This window comes from Cygnus olor, chromosome 4, assembly GCF_009769625.2.
Source record: "Cygnus olor isolate bCygOlo1 chromosome 4, bCygOlo1.pri.v2, whole genome shotgun sequence".
NCBI classification, from domain to species: Eukaryota; Metazoa; Chordata; class Aves; order Anseriformes; family Anatidae; genus Cygnus; species Cygnus olor.
This window is the reverse complement of record NC_049172.1, coordinates 53,889,264-53,907,809: the sequence shown is the minus strand read 5'-3', so window position 1 is coordinate 53,907,809 and position 18,546 is coordinate 53,889,264. Positions and strand designations below refer to the sequence as shown.

Genomic DNA, 18,546 nt, shown 5'->3' with positions numbered 1-18,546 from the left:
GATGTCATTCAGAGGTGTTAGTGCTGCTTTCCGTTTCTATAGTAAACACTTTCAGTTCTACACAAGGAAAAATTACTGCAGTGGTCTTTGGAGGACTGCTTTGGGAAAGGTTTGGGGCTAGGCTTTGTTTTTGACAACTTTGAAACTGGGGTTGGAGGTTTTTGTGTCTCTTTTCTAGGCTCAGTCATATAGGTGGAAAATCCGTATGAACAGAACGGGAAAGTGTTTTCTGACGCAAGTAGGAGAAAGCCAAATGCATAGCCTTCTCTCTGGTGTTTTTCTCTCGCTTTGATTGTGCAATGCTTTCATGTAATTTTCACTGCAGCTTCTTTTCCTTCCAGTTGATTATGAAATATTGAGAGGCGGATACCAGAAAAAAAGTAGCTTTGCCTACATTTTAAAATCCATTAATATCAAAGATTTTGTGTGCAAGCATGTGAGGTTAAGGGAGAAAGTAACCAAACTGAGCATTGAATTGAATATGCCATTTATCAACAATTTTGCTAACACTGCAGTGATCCAATGAACTGCCTAACAGTTTTCAGTGTGCTGCAGTTTAAAAAACAATTTGGCATTGTCTTAAGAACAAGCAAATTCAGTGTGTCCAAGACACAAAGTGAGAACAAAGCAAGACATGAAATTCATTTTTGAAGACTTTTATTGGGCTCAGTGTGGGGACTTTAACCTTTTAGCATCAGCAAGCTAAAAAACAAACAAACAGATTTTGCATATTCCATCAGGAAATGTTAATGAAGATTCCAAACTCATTCAGTGCAGATGAACAGAACAACCAAATTAGCAACTTTTAGGAGCTTAGAGCATGTTAGAATATGGCATCTGCAGGTAGTCAAAGGGATGTGTACAATGATGATGAAGTTCAAATACTAGTGGTATTTACCTTGACCTGGTGTAATAAAAGTGCAGATTTAAGGCCCATTACTCCAAACAGAACAGAAAACATTCTTTGTTTAAGTAAAGTTCAATCTTCAAATCAAAAGAATATACACTTCTTAGATGTGGTTTGTAGACAGAACAATAGAGGACGTGTTTTCCAGTGTGTTTCCTCTGAAACTGTGTTAGGATCTGGCCCTTCTGCAGTTTTTATTCTTTGTCATGAAAGAAGAGGTTAGTATCTCTTCCTTGGTTATTTAGTAGGTCATGTATTTTTGTCAGATAACTAGGGATCATGCAACTTCTCTTCTTACCTTCTTGTCTCAGTGAAACTTAGTGGAGTTTAGAATGAAGTGGAAAGAATGGTCAAAGTGTCAAGCTAGGACATCTAGTTGTATAGTTATCTATATTGCTTTTACTCTTCTTTTCTTTGAGCATATATGTCCCCCTCTTTTACATCACCATCACTGGTTTTCAAGTGTTGGAGTGCTTAGGGAGGCTATTTGACTAGATGTGTTTGATTGTGTAGAATATTATAGCGCTAACACCCTAACAAAAAATGTTGTGTTTTCTCTTGCAGCAGACATGGGAGAAGAGTTTGTGAGCATGCTTACTGAGCTGCTATTTGAATTACACGTGGCTGCTACTCCTGACAAACTCAACAAGGTTAGTGCCTGTTCTGGTCTGACACAGAGCTGTAGCTAGCTCAGATCAGACAGTTCAGAAAACAAAGTACAGGAGGGTGGGACTAAAAGGATAAATATAGAAAAGTTTTCATAGAAGAGCTGAAATTAGGAAGGCAATGCGGTTGCAGTGCCTAGCTCCCACACTTGGCCATATTAGAAAGTCTTGGACCAGGGGTGTCTCAGCAGAACAGAGCTCAGCAGATCTGGTCTTACGTGTTAAGAACAGTGACAACATTCACGTTCAGAATTATTTTTTCTTGTGCATCATGTTTCTGAGGGACTTCTCCAGATCTTTTCAGCCAGAAGGGAGGTGTTGAATTTACCTCATCTAGCTTTAATCATCTAAAAGTTAGATGGCAAAAACTAATTACATTGCTAGTCACATTTTTACTATCAGGCACCCTTAAAGGTGATTAACCTGCTGGTCTTTGGCTCAGATGAATATTAATCTCCCTAGCATAGATAGACTACAGATAACCAGATCAGGCTTAGGTTTTAACGTGTTTTAATTCAACTTTACATTAAAAAAGAGAAATAATAAATTTCTTACTAACCATAAGCATTGTCTCTGAAGTTGTACACAACGTAAAGGTTTTTCCACTTTAATCTATTTTCATGCCTGGGAAGGCAGGTGAAAATACAGTAATTCTTCTAATTAGTTTTCCTTTAAGTGTTTAGGACAACTCTCTTACCTCTCTGATATTTTTAGCTTTTCTGTATATCACCCTTTTAATTTTTAATTTGGGAAATTTATTTCTGTGTAAATTACTTTGAGTGCTACCTCATAAAGCTGAAATCTTTGTAACTTTGGTATTAACACCAACTTGGTATATTAGTTGAGGAACGCCATACCTGGACAGGATTTATCCCTGGCTGATCCATCTTTATGCAGTCAGAAATACTTCTCCCTACAGTTTCTTTAATATACTTAACTAAATGCCACCCAAAGGCATGATATATTTAAAACTTCTGAATGAAAAAAAGCAAGTAATTAAATGTACTATTAATTAACATTTCGGAATATCATTTTATATTCCCCATTTGAACTGTACTTTGGGGTTGGGTTCTTTGTTTGGCAGGCTAGGAAGAAAGCTCATGAGTGGCTGGAAGAAGCCAGTTTTTCCACATCAGTAGAAATAGAAGAGAAGCTAAACGAAAAACCTGGAGAACCTAATGAAGAAAAGACTGAAAAAGGAGAAGATAAAATTGACAATGATAAAACAGAAGTAAATAAGAACAAAACTGTGGAGGTAAAATACCTTTTGGAGGATAAGTTTAATTAAGCGAATACATTGTTAGATAATATTACTTCTTTGTCTTCGTGTGTTGGTATTATGTGTTGTGCTTATTTGTTAAACTCATGGAAGTATTGAGAAAAATTAATATAAAACTACTCAATGTAGACCCAATAGGAAATTAACTTACATAAATATTTTTACTGTTAGTCTTTTCCCATGAGTAAATATCAAAATATCAGGACCTCTGCTTATCCCTTTTTTCCCCTGTCTATGTTTTCCTATGTACACATGTTTATACACAACATACAGTGAACTGAGGGATTCTGTGGTGTAATACCTATAGGACTTCGAAGGTCATATGTCAATATTCCTTAGCATCTCTTTCTCCCAGTGACAATACATGGAAAAATTTCTGCAACTTTATTTAAACTCTTGAATAGTTCAACTCACAAACAGACAAAACAAATATTTTTTAGGCAATTAACAAGTACTAATTCTCCTTATGAAAGATAGCACTGAAGGCTAAATGTATTTTGTCCATTTAGACAACCCCTCCTGTTGATATGGTTAGTTGTTATTGAATATTTTATGTGAAGTTATAGCAATATTACATGTGGTTTGGATCTTTGTCAAGTTTTTCTGAATTAATTTTAATTACCCGCCATGTTTCCTTACATGAAAAAAAGTCCAAATAAGGAAATGGAGTTACATTGTATATATTAAAGATTTTTATGTGATTGCAAATTTCCAACTGGCACCAGCTTGTGAAAGTTGTGTTGCCAGAGTGCTAGGTAGAATTTTTTATCATAGCTGATAAAAAACACTTTTTTTATTGGGAGACTTATCCACTTCTAATCTGGAAATTCATCTGAGGAATGACTCAATGCTTTTGGCTCCATATGGAAGCAATTATGACTTACTCTACAGTTAAGGGATCTTTGTATTTGTTAGGAATAGACTTAAAAGCTCTATTTTCAAAAATCTGAGGGTCCGACAAAGCTCCTATCCAAATAAATAGTAGATTTTTTCTTATTAATTTTCCAGGATTAGGATAACATCTGTGTTTTATTATCAGTGGGTATTTCATTTTCCAGTATCGTTTGTGAGGATGACTTTATGGTGCATGTAGTCCATATTTCCATTTGGGGGCGGTACGGGGAGTATTCTGTTTTACAAATTAGTTTATATATATATATGTATATTTATGCGTGTTGTTAATATTGATGATATTGTTCCCTGTTATTAACTTAATTTAAGGAAATCTACATGCTGTCCATTGAAAGTCTGGCCGAGGTAACCGCTCGTTGTATTGAACAGCTTCATAAACTAGCAGAATTAATTCTACATGGGCAGGAAGTAGAGAAAACAGCTCAAGATCAAGCAAAAGTACTGACAAAGTGAGTGTTATATATTTCATATATGAACATTTGACATTTGCTTGAAACTCGTGAAGTTCTGTTGAGCTTTTGGCACTTGAAGTCACGGTAATTTCATGAATTAACAAACAACATTGGCTTTAGGGGTCCTGGTGCTATATTTTCTCATGTAATCAAGTCAGGTAGGCTACCTATAATTTTTCGACGTGGCTAGCATGTTTACAAAAACCTGTTTTGACCTGTTCAAATGCTGAAAGTTGTTGCTGTCCCAGGAAGTGAATGTATATGCTCATGTGGGATGTGTTGCCTGTCACCTCTGGAAAATATATTGTATTAGCATATACAGAATTTGCCTTTAGAGTGCATAATGCAGCCTTATTATCTGCCAGTAGAGTTTCATTATCTGGTGCTTATCTGCCAAAAATAAACAAAAATCAGTCTGTGGTTCTAAACAGTAAGACCACTCTTGTCAGTAAGTTTGTAGTAATACACAACATAACATACATAAATTTAAGAAGCCAGCTTACCCAGTGAGACTCAGAATTCAGATCTAAAGCTCTCTGTAGTAATCAATTTTACTGGTTTCAGTGGGTTTTGCTTACCTCATAAAGATTTCACCATAAGATGTTGTAATAAGTTGAGTCCAAAGTAAGTAAAGCATGTAAGCAAATGATTATCTTTAAGAATGGCCATAACCCTAGCAAAGTCCATGGAAACACTTCAGTCTGAAACAAAGTACTCAAAAAAGTGTTTCACAGAATTAGAGCAAAAGTATGATGCACTTTGCAGGATGAGGTTCAATATGATGCACTTGTGAATATTTAGCAAAACAGTGAAAGATCTAGAAATAGGACTAGATCGCCTTGTTCTCTTGTGCTGTAACCACAAGGATACTTCCTCTTTTGGTACAGAATAGATGTTTTCTGTGCTCAGATAAGAAACTTCTCACTATTCGCATTTAAGTTTGATTTTTTTTTTCCAACAGCATTTCTAGGAACTGTGTTGCTGCAATCAGAAAATCAGTAATTAAACTAAAGGTTTAGAATTAAAAAAAATAATGTCATATCAAAAAAAAATACTAGTGTTTGAGCCAACATGACATTGTTTTGTCGCTGTAGTCAGGACTGGATTTTTCCATGGGGGAATATAAAACTTATACCATGAGTAAAATTTACCCTGAGATATTTTTAATATTACTAGAAGCAAAATTGCCTTAAGAATATTGTTGGCTTCCAAGATGAAGTTGGTGCCTGGCTTTTTATCCGCTACCAGGACAAGGATGTAATTTTATATTTGTCTCTCTTTTTTTAAACCAGTGTTACAAGTGCCATGTGCAATGAAGTTTCATCTTTATCAAAGAAGTTTTCTGATTCTTTAACAGCAGCTGGGGTAAGATAACAACATTTTCTGTACCATTTGGGCTTTTATTAACATAGTTCACTTCTTAAAACAGAAATTATTATCTAAATCGTGTGGCTTTACATGAGGTACCAGCGAAGAGGGCACTACTTTCTTCAGATCAAGAACACAAGAGCATTCTCACAGCAGATTCCCTGTTGTAGAGAAAGCCTATGAGCCTTGATAGACTGCAGTATGTCCCCAGCCTTCTAAAATCTGCCTTTCTAGACACTATTCTCCCGTTTTTCCTCATCACCTCTCAGCATTCGTTTACTCTCACTTAAAGGGCCCCACGTTTGAAGTCCCACTACTTGATGACATTTTATTCTACTTAGCCTATACCTTTTGAATGAATCTGTGAAAAAGTCATTAATGGATAATACTTCCAGCACCTTAAGATGGTTTCATGAGCTGTCTTCTTAGCCTTTGCTAAATCTCCTGTCCCAGGGCCGTTGTGTTTGAAAACGTTTAAGAGATTAGAAAATCTCTTTGGTCTTCCATTTTAAAAAACACTGTTTTATATCCCAAGATAGGCCATTTGGGAACATCCACTTATCTGTGAACATCTTTGCCAGAAATGTAATTTATTTCCCATTCCTGTTCCCTTTCCTTTTACTAGCCTGAGGACATTAATCTGAAGACAAATGGGGAGACACTGTGTAGGTGAGCAGTGAAGGCCTTTTCAGGGCCTGTAGTGCAGAAAGAGTTTCAAAAATGACTGACATCTGAACATTCTGGCAGGATCCAGAGGCAAAAAAATGTGCTGTTGCTGAAATTATTCATAAATGTCAGAAAAGAGTTCTGGCTCTCCTGATTACTCCAGTAGAGGGTGAATGTACATCAAAGGAAATTTCTTCAGTTCTCCCATGAGCTCTTCTAGCACATCTCTGAAGAATTTTTTAAGAGTTATTTGTAGAGAAGATGGCTTATTGGATTGCTTTTATTCTGAATAATTTACATTTCTTCACATTACTCTGGAAGAATCTGCTTATTTTGCAACTTGGGACTGTGTTTTAGCATATTTTTGTGTGACACTTGCAATAAATACATGCACAGACACAAAAGTAAATTGCACATGAAATATTAAGCTGGCACAACTCAGGAAAATGAAAACTAAAGCTTTCATAAGCATTGCACTAGGTTTTGGTCTTATAAACTCTGTACTCAGATTTTAGGACCAGACTGCTCTTGTGAACATTTGTGTGGGCACAGTAGAAATTGAGCATAAATACACTTCTCACTGCCAACATCCTCTCTAGAAGAAAGTTTGAGTTGGGCTGTCTGGTGGTCTTTTATGTGCTGTCCTATCCGTGTTAGCTTCTGGAAGAAGATGTGGGACTTCTGCTCGTCATGATCAGGCAGGTTAGCAAGGAGCACTAATCACGCACGAGTCTTCACAAATCTGCTTCTTCCTGCATGTCCCAGTGGTTCAGTTTTCTCCTTAAGCTGCCAGCAGCATTTGGTTTCACAAACATATTCCAGTATCTTGCAAAGTGTATTACTCGTGCGAAACAGAAATAGTGTAGAACAGAAAAGAGCGTTTTTTTAAACACATTGCTGCCCCTATTAGCTATATCTGTATAATTCAGATGTTAGTTACAGTGCTGGCTCTGCCCATAGTCTATAACGTTGGCAGTATTTCTAAGAGGAGTAATGCAGAAGTAAGAAATAACAGCTTTGCTCGCTATGCAAGATTTCTTTCAAACTTAAACTTACTGATGTATACAGTCCGTAGTATTTGATACTGCTCTCTGTCTGTTTCTGGACTTTATTGACAATGAACAGAACATTCTGTAATGGATTTTCTAGTAAGTGTCAGGAAAATTGCACTTCTTTTTTTCTAACCTTCTTCCCTTTGTTCTGCCATCTCTGAGCTAAGATTTGGATGTATCGTGTTTCTTTAAATCTGTAATGTGAAAGCCGCAAGGTTCTAAGGGGACATCCTTCAGTTACATTAATGGGTATCGTATTCCCTTTGTTCTAAAGAAGTCCACCATTCAGTATTAGAAGAAAGCAACTCTTGCTGGAGGTTAATATCGTTCTAAAAATCACAATACAAAGAATAGTGAGAAGAAAAAAAAGAACTGCCATTTTAAAAAGCAGAAGAGTTGATGAATCTGTTTTCTAGGGCTTTGATTTCTGTAGCCTCTAGTAACATCAGTACTCATTGTACCCATCTTTATTCCTGTCTGGTGGTTGAGAAAAATGCTGTGCTTGCTGAGCTAGTCTTACACAGATTCACTGGTCAGCCTGTGTTGTCTAGCTCAACATATGCTGCCTCCAGTTGAAGATCTGTTTCATGTGTTTTTCCTTCTGAAGGGGAACTAACTGGGGCCTTTTACATCTGCCTTTTCCTGAAACTTCTAAGAACATCGTTATCTTTCCAATGTGTATTTCTCCTTACTTCCTTGGAAATCAGCCAGGGGTTAAAAACTTTGAGGGGGATGAAAAGGGCACTGGCAGACAGATGAGCAGACAATGTAATCACATCAATTTCATATCCATAAGAAACCAAGCCGTTTGAAACTCCGTGGTACATGAATTAATGAAAAAGTAAAACCCTGGGTCTGCCTTAGTTCATTGTACTCAGTGATAGAAATACATGGGGTCTACTGAAGTGTGCATGAAATGTAGACGCAGTTGTAAGGAATACTGTGATAAACAGTCTGAATAAGAATCAAGGTGAAACAAGGCCTGTCTAGAATTCATAAAACCACTGCTCAGATGCCAATATATTTCTGTTAAATGTCTCTCTTGTCCTAGCATTTCATTCAATTTTCCGGTTTACAGAGCAGTATGAAGGCAGAAGTTCTCAACCCCCTCATCAACAGCGTGCTGTTAGAGGTAAGCCTTCACCTTTTCCACATTAGGAAATACCATAGGAAGATGATTTTGAAATGAAATGGCCACATTTATGTCTGAAGAAAGAACTGTATAAAAAGTAATGGCAATATCATTCTGGCTGTTCAGTGCCAGCTCATAAACGTCTTGGTTTTTTGTGTTCAGCCTCTCCCACAAATACTGTAGCAGTGATACAGCATTTACAGAGGATTCTTACCAACTGTGACTGAAGTGAGACTGGCCAGTTCTTAAGTGCTGCAGCGGCATTGGTCAGAGCACAACAGGCAATTAGTGATGTGCTGCTTAGCCCTTTTTTAACCTATGCACAAGTTGCCCGGGCTAAGTCTGTTCTTACTGTTCTGTTACCTATTTCAAATCCTACAAGTATTTCTTACTCACAGATAGTTTCAGCCTATGTTTTCCTTTAAAGTTTGGGTTGCAGGAATGCTACGATGTTTCCTGTCCACAGGCATTTAGATTTCAACAAAGATTCACAGTCTTGGTCAGCACATGGACAACCATGCATCAACATCAAAATGTTCATGAGGGATTTCTTCTATTAAACATCACGATCTATTTTTCATCAGAAAAGCACAGTAAGCAAAACGTGCCTCAGTTTTACTGAGGAGAGAAGAGGTCAAGAGGAAGTAATATATTCATAAAGTACTACATGTACTAAATGTGTACTATCTGCAGCATTAATTCATTTAACTCAGCTGATGAGATCACATCTTTAAACAGACATATACATACAGCAGTGACTACAAATTGTCATTCTGTATCTAGCAGCCATGATCCCTTAAAAATGAAGAAAAGGTTATTTTAAAATAAGCATTTTTTGCACTAGATTAACAGTAGCTTTAAGGAAAATAATGGAAAGTTGAATAGAGCTGTAGTAAAGATTGCTATACAGTTCCTTTTGTTATGGGGTAAATTTGCTATTGCAGCTGACACATCTTTGTATGGAATTGCAATATCTGGGAATGTCCAGAATTGTGGAATAAGCTGTTTTGTAATTCTTAAACCTCATGATTTGTAAACAAATATGTACAGCCGAGGTTCACGGAGCATTAGAAATTCCGTAAATAGTACAATGTTTTTAAACTCTTATAATAACTCAAACTGTTAATTTCAGTGACACTTCCTCCTACACCAGATTCAAAATTAGTTCTGTTGATGGGAAGACTAGCCGATTTGTATTACAAGAGTCAAACCTACTTCTGAACACAGTGGCATTTTATTCTACTCACATTACAAACAAAACTCTCCAAGAGTCCAAACTGAGGGGAAATCAGATTTTTATATAGGCCATGCTTATTCTCTGTAAACTCTTTGAATGCATTTTGTTATCTACAGATTGTAAAATCTTGTGCGAATACATATGCTAATATAGCATGGTGCAGATCTAAAAAAGGCAATGTTTGTTGAAAAAGTACAATGCAATTCCTGAAACGCATGACAGCTATACTGATAAACCATGTGTTTTCTCTCCCCATTAGGGTTGCAACAGTACTACTTATATTCAGGATGCTTTCCAGCTACTGCTTCCAGTTCTGCAAATTTCACATATCAAGACCAGTTGTCTGAAAGCACAAGAGTGACAGTTTCGCAGCAGTTGTGACCACTGGGCTTAACAGAAACCACAGACCTAATCCCTTTAATGTATGCAGATAGAAGAGATGGTATGAAAGACGTCTGGCCACTCAGAGTCCTTTGAAGACACTAAACGCGGTTTTGCACATACAATATTGAGCAACTTTTTAATACTCTTTCAGACTTTTTGACTTTAGAAGTATTTAGAAAAGTAATTTCTTTTCCGTTAGAGTATATCCTTTGCATTAATTTAAACTGAATCAATAGTTTATTGATGTTAGTATTGACATAAATACAGTTTCTAAATGTTTACCCTTTCAGTTGTAGACAGGGTGAAGCAAATTAGAATGTAAGGCTTTTTTTAAACATTTCAGCCCAAATGACCATTTTTATTCTTCGCTTCCTAACTGCCAGTTAAAAATGTAAATTTCAAAAGTTGGTTTCAGTATTTAATTTTAGCCAACAAGAACAAATTATCATGGTGTTGTGGTCGTTAAATATTATTTACAGCAGTAAATAATAACCTTGTAAAAATCGGTACCACTTACATAACACTTTGTGTTCAAGGAGTTGTACGGTAACAGGCATTAACTTTGCTGAATTAAAATTCTGGAGGCAATGCATACAGAGTTATCCTGAAAACAAATTGTCTGAGCCAGTTAGAGTACGGGTAAAGCTCTATATTTGCTGACCCATAATTTCATATTCATTTATGTCTATCTCTTAATTCCAACTGGCTGAACAACATTGCAGGCAAAGCAATTTGTCAAATATGCAAGGAATAGAAAACTTCTCTCCTTTTGTTTGTTCATGAAACACCCTCAAAATAATCTCATCTCAGATGTGTAACCAGAGTACCCCTTTAGGTTTTAACTTGGTATTGAAACATTTTGAACCCTTTTATCAAATTGAGTTAATGACACCATCAAGTCAGAAATACAGTTTTGGGCATAAAAAATGAAGTCGTGAAGAGACAATTGCTTTGGGTGGGGAGGTCATATGTCAGAACAATCACCTTTTCTCTGAAGTAGTGGCTAGACAAAATATAACTGAGCAGCAGGAACGACATTTCAGAATAACACTAACAACCGTGATAATTTGTCCATACCCTTAGCTTAAAATCCTGAGCTGTGAATCTCAGAGTCTGTTTAGCCTAGTTTATCCTGAAGACAGGAAGAACCTCCCAATATTTTATGTAGCCTGTTCTCCTCGATTTTCATTGTTTATTACATTTCTCACAGCTATTTTGTATTTTTTTCCTCTTGATACACTCACAAATCGCATTTAAATGTTTTTAATTGTAGCTAACATCTGAATATGTTTAATCATAGAAGCATAGTTCATACATTGTAAAAATAAGGGAATAGAACATGAGGAAATACTTTCCTGTCTGCTAGAAATGAAAAACCATGTATCTGCTTTGCATATGGTAACTTCTGTGGGTCCATAAGCAGTGACAGAAAGGTCTGTCTATATCACATGCTGTTATGATCCCTGTTGTGCAGTCACATGCACTGTTACTTTTCCATCTTTTGATATTAGAAGGTGAAATTTTCACTATTCCTGCAATACAGTTTGTTATTCAAAATGTATTTTCTGCCACCCTGTAATTTTAGGAATCAGAGATTTCTTTCTGGGCAAATAGAAAGGGTACAGTCCTCAAATCCACTTGCACAGAATGTTTAATAAAAGTACTGGGAACCAAAATAAGCAAGCCCCTTGGCAGCTGAAAAGGCAAAGAAAGCTTGGCATTCACTAGTATTTACGTCATACTGAACAGCTAACAGTACTACAACATGGTAAAAAAAAGAACACTAGGAATTGTAACTGGCAAGCAGACTCGCTAGCTGAAAGATAGGATACAGCCCCCACTAGGCATTATATCTGTGCCACTTCCATCTGAAATGGCTTTATTTCTGAAAGCACATTTTCAAATGAAAGATTTTTTCTTACCCAGTGCTTCTACACTTTGGGAATAAATGTACTCTTCTATAGTAGTCCTTTCTGGCTACTGGAAGAGATGTGCACATGCACGAGTCCTCCTTGACCAGGGGTTATTCCTCTATATACACTTGGCCCAGAAGAACAACTCCTTAGTGTGGATTTCTGAAGACCATGTGCTTTTTCCATGTGCTTGGCCATGAGCAGTTTTCAGTTGTGGATCTGGACCCCAGTTTAAACATTGAATGGCTTGTAAAAAGTCCTGTTTGTTTAAAGCTTTCTTTCTGTTGTTCTACACTGGCAAGCAGAATAATATATGTGGTTAAAACCTTGTTTATTTTTCGAACAAGGACTGATAAGAAAGTCTAGTGCTTACGACTATCAATCATTACATGTTGGAGTTTTTGCTTTAATTTGATCATAACTTTTTGTCAAGAAGCCTTTCTGCCCACGTTGGAATAGAGCTCTACATCAGGTACCTGTATGTGTGGTATTACTGCCCAGGGAATCATCCAAAGAACATAGCAATAGCTCTTTTATATTGCTCCTATGCCAAGTTCATGTTTTCTGACATAAATGATTTTAGTAACTTTTTCTTATGTTTTTTTTTTTTCTCTGAAATGCGGTGCAGACTATATAGTGTTAAACCTGTCAGAAAAATGTGATAACTAATAGTGGTGCTTTTTAGTAGAGGCTGAACAATACAGTATTAGAAGCCTCAGGGGATCGTGTTTGAAATCATTGAGGGACGTTCTTAAGACAAGGATTGCTTGTCTGACATATTCCTTAGGAGAGGTCTGTCTTCCTTAAATTATGTATGTATTGATTAAAGTACCTTCCTTAAAGTAAAAGAAGTTATAAAAAATAACACGTAGAATTGAGTATTCACATCCGTACAATGTAGGAAGAGAAACAGGGGCAAACAGGAGCATAGGGATACTCCATCTGATCAAAGATTTATCCCAGGAAAACTGAATGCACAATCTTTAAATCAATTTTAGGTAAGTAATATTTCAGTAGAAGAGTACTGTGTAGATGTAACCAGAATATTTTGTTTACACTGGTTTGTATTTTTCCATCAGTCAAATAAATCATTTGAGATGTTGAACTGGGGCAGTGTGCTAAAAAATAATGTTATGAATAATGTGATGGGTAGATGTACTCAGTGAAGTTTCTGATTTTGTGATTTACGTTTGGAATGAGTGATTTTATTGAGAGTCTGGCAAAGACAGATGCAAGCCTTAAACTTTTAAGGGAGACTGACTGTTCCTTCTTTCATCACCACCTTTTTCCAGGTCAGTACACTGAGTGTGCTCTGGCATTTGTCAAACTACTAGGTTTTAGGTACTTATTTAAAAAAAATAACTTCAATTGTGAAATTACCTGTTATCTTGAGCAGATGTGTTTTTCATAACAATTTTCTCACTTTTGAGTACCCTTTTGTATGCAGAGAAGAGAGCTTTGGCTGAGGCAGGCTTTTGAGCACGCAAAGTTGAGAAATGTGTCAAGGTGAAACTTAAAGCAGTGTCTGCACACCTACAGACTCACAAATAATCCACTGTCATACGTCATCAGTGAAGTAAACTATGAGACAGGTCACTTATTGTATTCATATATTAAAGGTATTTGCATTTTTTTTGGCAAACAAAGCAAGCTGTAATTTCTTTGCTGCTTTTCAGGGTGTAGTCTATTCATGTGTAAACATCTCTTCCCTATGATTTGCTCCAACACTCCTGCATCCACTGCCTCAGACAGCTAAACAAAAGAACTGTCTCTCCCGTTTCTTTCATGTTGCTTAGATCATCCATTGAAGCCATGAAGATCTTTCTCTACAATGTGCCCTAAGCAGACAATACAAAATTACAGCCATCACAAGATGAGGTGTTTTTTAATGATGTTTCCAGTGTCACCACCGGTCAGGATGCATAACAACATCAATGAGTCTGAAACCCCACAGCATTTTGAGTGACAAATACAGATTTTCACCTTTTTTTCTGAATCACAGGAGTGTTTTTTAGCATACAAGCAGTCACTCTGCTCATAGGATTATCTTTGAGACGTTCCACTTCTATCTCAAATGACAGCCCTGTCCTTTCAGTTTGACTCAAAAGAGTGTAAAGAGTGGAAAATGGCTTTCCCAAGTTCTTTTAAAAGCCATCTCAGAGCAAGGCTTAAAGTGACACCATCGGCCAGCCTGACCTACTTTTGAGATTCCTACAGTCTGACTGGAAAGCCCTCTGGACTTTAAACATTTTTTTTTTTCTGGCTCAGGTCAACCTTTGTTGCTGAGACTATGAGGACACAAACAGCTGCTTTTATTGTGCAACCTGTACGTTCTCCATGCTTGGACACCTACCCCAGCATTCACAACAGTCAGTATTTCTAGAAGTCTATTGATGATGGTGTGCAGCTTTGGAATTAAGAAAACAGAAAATAAAATGTCAAAAGTTGAGCTGTCTTAAACAGATAGGAGAGGGAAGATGATTTTTCAAAGGCACAAAAAAAACCAGCAATGACATACTCTCTGGAAATAGGAACAATTTTCAAGGTTGGATTAAAGAAAAGACTTTTTCAAAGAATTTTTCAGCATTGTTCAAAATAAACAAGAAATGACATCTGATTAGTTCCAGCAGAACTGGAATAACAGCACTTCTGAAGTAAAAGAAAAATCTGCATGAAGTTGAAGGAAGTGAGGCAAAGATAAGAACATTCAAAGAGGTAAAACTGAGAGGAAAGAAGACAGCAAAATTGATCACACTAGATCTGCAGAGCTCATTCTCCCTTTATTACCTGTACCCCAAAAGTCTCTGAGCACAGATCTGCTAAGAACTTACTACTCTCCCCACTTTGATCTCCTTTTCACGGCTTCTCTTACAGACTCTCGAGCAGCTGCTCTAGCAGACTCAGGAACAAGCACTAGCCATTTGCTCTGCCTTTCAAATATTTTACCCAGGGAGTGAAAGAGTATTTCTTCCGTGACAGTGCAATAATGCAGAAGTTAAAAAAAAAAAAAGTAAGACAGACCCTTGTAAAAAGGAGACTTAACAGCAGGACCTTGCCAACAGGGAGGGGAAATGAAGGGAACTTGTATACATACATCCCAGAATCACACTTCTTCATGAATGGTGTGAAAGAACGGTGTCACTGCTCTGACAGGCTGACCAGGGAGAGCTCTGCTACAAAGGACCTCGGGGCCATGGTGAGGAGTGAGTCGGGCGTGAGCCAGCAGCGTGCCCAGGCAGAAAGCAGGCCGACAGCCTCCTCAGCTGCAGTAAAAGGAGCACTGCCAGTCGGTCAAGAGAGTCAGTTATCCACCTGGGCATGCATGAGACCACGACTCCAGCACTGCATCTGGTTTGGGACTCCCCAGTACAAGAAATGCGTCAGTGAACTGGGGTGAGCTCAGCAGAGGGGCACCAGGCAGGGCAGCTGGTGCTGGAGGAGCTGCCCCCATTAGAGGCTGAGAGGCCGTGCTTTCCTGTGGCTTGGATCATGCTTGCAGGACACGGTAAGCTCTACTCAACAGATTAAAGGCTTGTAAGAGCCTCTTGGTTTTACTTGGTGGTGGTGTTTTGCAGAGGTAACTCGGGAGATGCAAACTTCCAAGGTAGTGAGACCAAACACCTGGGAAGCTGTGGGATAAGTGGGGGTAATAAAGGGACAGTTCAGCCATCCAAGGAAAAGAAAAGGGGGAGTTACAGGCAACAAGAAAAATAGAATTAAATTACAGGAGGAAGGAAATTAAATCGGGGTCACAAGGAGCAGGGCTGTCCCTACTATCAAGATCCCTGGATTACTGAAGGGGAAGACTGATAGATAGTGCCATCATTTGAAGGAAGCATTTACACACTGGCTGAAATGGCCTTAGCAATTCTGCAGTGGTTTGAGATAGATATTTCGCTTCCGTAATCTGTAAGGTGTCGTTCTACAGTAAGGTAAGGAAAAATAATAATAATAAAAAATGTGAGAAGTTTATAGGATGCATTAGAAAATGAATTTCTGAAAAGCCTTAAGTTATTACCATAGACAAGCAATAAAGCCTCAAAAGCCCCCCAATCAAGAAAGACAGTATTTTTCTTGTCTGTTTGTTTTTTTTATAAAAGATGGTAACGAACAATAGAAACAAATGCTTCCAATTTATCCAACTAAATTTTAAAAATTCCATATGGTCTCAAATCACTCAGAAGCTAATGTTCACAACTATTCCTATTAAATCTGAACTGCTTGGTGCAGTGTAATGACTGGATAAGCAATTTCAGAAAGCTTCAGGAGGGAAAAGCTATATAAATGTAAGGGATGGAGGTTATGAAGTATTAACATGATGCTAAATTGCTGCATATCATATTTGCAATGGGCAGTTTACAATCTGTTCATCCTGATGGATTTAGCACAAGGGAGTCTGAAGTCCTAGCTCTGCAATTTCTGTCTCTGCCTAGTAATTTATGGTCAGATTGTACCCACAAATAATGGGTTAGCACCGAATGAGTTTGGGACCCTGCTCAGCCCAAACAGCTCCACTACACTCAGAGGAGCAGCAATAAATGGAAAGTAAGGAAAAGTTCCAGGAGACAATAAGTCTGAATACTAATGACCTAAGCTAATACAAAAGATGGAAATGCAATTTATCAAAGAGTATAAAACCCATTTGGTGTCTTAATGAGTTATAAAAAAAATAATAACAATAACAATTTAGTGGATTGAAGCCAAATGTATATTTTTTTTCCACATTTTTCTTCTTTATCCACCAAGATGTTGCAGAATTTATGAATGTCTTCATGGTTTACTGCAGAAATTAAAATGTACTGCAGAACTCCCTCCTTCTCTGTTCCTTTGGCCACTCTCCTCATCAGCCAGAAATTCTCTCTTAAGCATCTTAGTCACCTAGAGCATTAAAAAGGTGAAAACTATGTTCATTTCATGAAAATATAGGTTCATTTCTACCTTCAATCAGGATTTTATCCTGTGGAGAAGATAAATTTCTTCCCAGCTGGAAAAATAAATTATTGCAAGGATTATCTCACAGCCTTATGATTAAGCATCAAATCCTGAATGAACAGAAAATAGATGGGAAATCTATAATTTCCTACTGAAGTTGATTCTACAGCAAAATGTGTTTGTCCATTATTCATATTTTCTTAATACCAGGTAGTCCTGATAGATAAAATGAAGCTTCTCAACTAAACTGCGCAGTTGGCATTCTCATGAGAAGACGGATAACAGAGCTCCCCAGACTGGAAATGGACATGCTTTCTTCTGTGGTGTATTATGTTTCTCCTTTCATGCAGTTGGAACTGTACTTCATGTGGCGCCACCTGAAACAAAAGAAAACATTGGTATCAGAAATAAGAGAAGGTTAGAAAGCCGTATTTTCTAATTTACTTTAAATGTCGTTGCAATGTAATTCACAAGTCTACGCTTCTTTTAACTTTTACAGTAACTAATTTTCCTCTCCCACAGAAGGAAAAAAAATAAAAAATGATTAAGTAGTAGAAAAAATAGAGGATATACCCCAGATTGGAGCTAAAGGCCTACAAATGATACCTGCCAATAGGACATTGCTATAGGTACCTGCCCCACAAGACTGTGGTACAGGAACCTGAGTGAGAAACACTGCACCTTGCTTTCAGGGAAGCTTGGCAGCACGTGCCCCTCTAAGCACTGGCCACGTACACCCAGCTGAAGTGAGCCAGGAAGGATGTCCCTGAAGTGTCCCAGACTGGTTTCTGCAGAGTGTCTCCATCTCCGCAGAGCTATCTGGAACTCTCCTTTAAAGGTACGTGGTGACTGATCTCTTTCTTTGAAATAACTGAGCAGGCTTCAGTCTCTTTTCTTCCCTCCCAGCAGCTGGATGAGGGGAGAGGAGTTTTGTGTGACACCTGCCTCCTTTCCACACTCTCTTACTCTGTTTCAGCTCCTGGATGTCTCTTTGTGAACTGATCCATCTGCAGCAGAGTGTTCAGAAGTAAATTTGGGGTATTAAAAGGTCTTATTGCAGCTCGACCAAAATAAGCTAAATTATCCTAATGAAAGTTTAAAAAAAAAAAAAAGAAAAGAAAAGAACAATCCAAACCACCAGCTGTGAGGAAGAATTTGCAAACCTGTGCCCAATTTCATTTCATGTAGTACACCCATTTACAGCAGGATAAATTTGGAAATAATGAACTATACAATGCTGGGGGGAAAAAAGTACAGCATTTCTTTAGTCCTTATTCTCCCACTGAGTGAAAAAGCAAATGCAGCTTGTCACCCATTCTGGTAGTTCGTGTAGCTGAGGGCCGAATAACAACATCTGTTTCCCTTTTCCTTTACATCGTAAGAACTGGGATAAGAAGTGTTTCTCTGGCTGTGAAATCATACTGGAGGCAGCAGCTGCTAAAGCAAGCTAGAAAATGACAAGTGTAGGCAGGATACAATGCATCAAATATTGATGCCAGCTAATGGAACAGAGGTTTTAAACAGCCTGTGCAGCACCCATTGCAGTCCAGTTCTGCAAGCAAGCGGGTGTGCTTCCCTTCAAAACCCTATGAATGTCTGGTTTGGAATGAAACGCATCCTGGTATGCATTTTAAGCAGAGACCAGTA

The 18,546-nt window shown here is 37.7% G+C and overlaps 2 protein-coding genes across 9 annotated transcripts in view; one reads left to right on the top strand and one right to left on the bottom strand.

Annotated features, from left to right (window-relative positions):
* The window catches only part of FAM114A1 (family with sequence similarity 114 member A1), a 37,031-nt gene extending 23,959 nt beyond the window's left edge, over nucleotides 1-13,072 (top strand). For 2 of the 5 annotated variants that reach the window (XM_040556779.1, XM_040556781.1), the window contains 6 exons: nucleotides 1,472-1,557; nucleotides 2,657-2,827; nucleotides 4,073-4,212; nucleotides 5,508-5,580; nucleotides 8,380-8,433; nucleotides 9,930-13,072. In XM_040556779.1, the coding sequence (XP_040412713.1) occupies nucleotides 1,472-1,557; nucleotides 2,657-2,827; nucleotides 4,073-4,212; nucleotides 5,508-5,580; nucleotides 8,380-8,433; nucleotides 9,930-10,031 (626 nt within the window). In that variant the 3' untranslated portion in view covers nucleotides 10,032-13,072. Of the gene's footprint in view, nucleotides 1-1,471; nucleotides 1,558-2,656; nucleotides 2,828-4,072; nucleotides 4,213-5,507; nucleotides 5,581-8,352; nucleotides 8,434-9,929 lie in introns of all 5 variants that reach the window. The other 3 variants (XM_040556780.1, XM_040556778.1, XM_040556777.1) reach the window with 3 other exon arrangements.
* Nucleotides 11,283-18,546, bottom strand: part of TMEM156 (transmembrane protein 156) — a 31,471-nt gene continuing 24,207 nt past the window's right edge. For all 4 annotated transcript variants that reach the window (XR_005819913.1, XR_005819910.1, XR_005819911.1 and 1 more), the window contains one exon: nucleotides 11,283-17,276. Coding sequence is in view for 1 of the 4 variants with exons in the window: in XM_040556782.1 (XP_040412716.1) it covers nucleotides 17,263-17,276 (14 nt within the window). In the remaining 3 variants the exon portion in view is untranslated. The remainder of the gene's footprint in view (nucleotides 17,277-18,546) is intronic.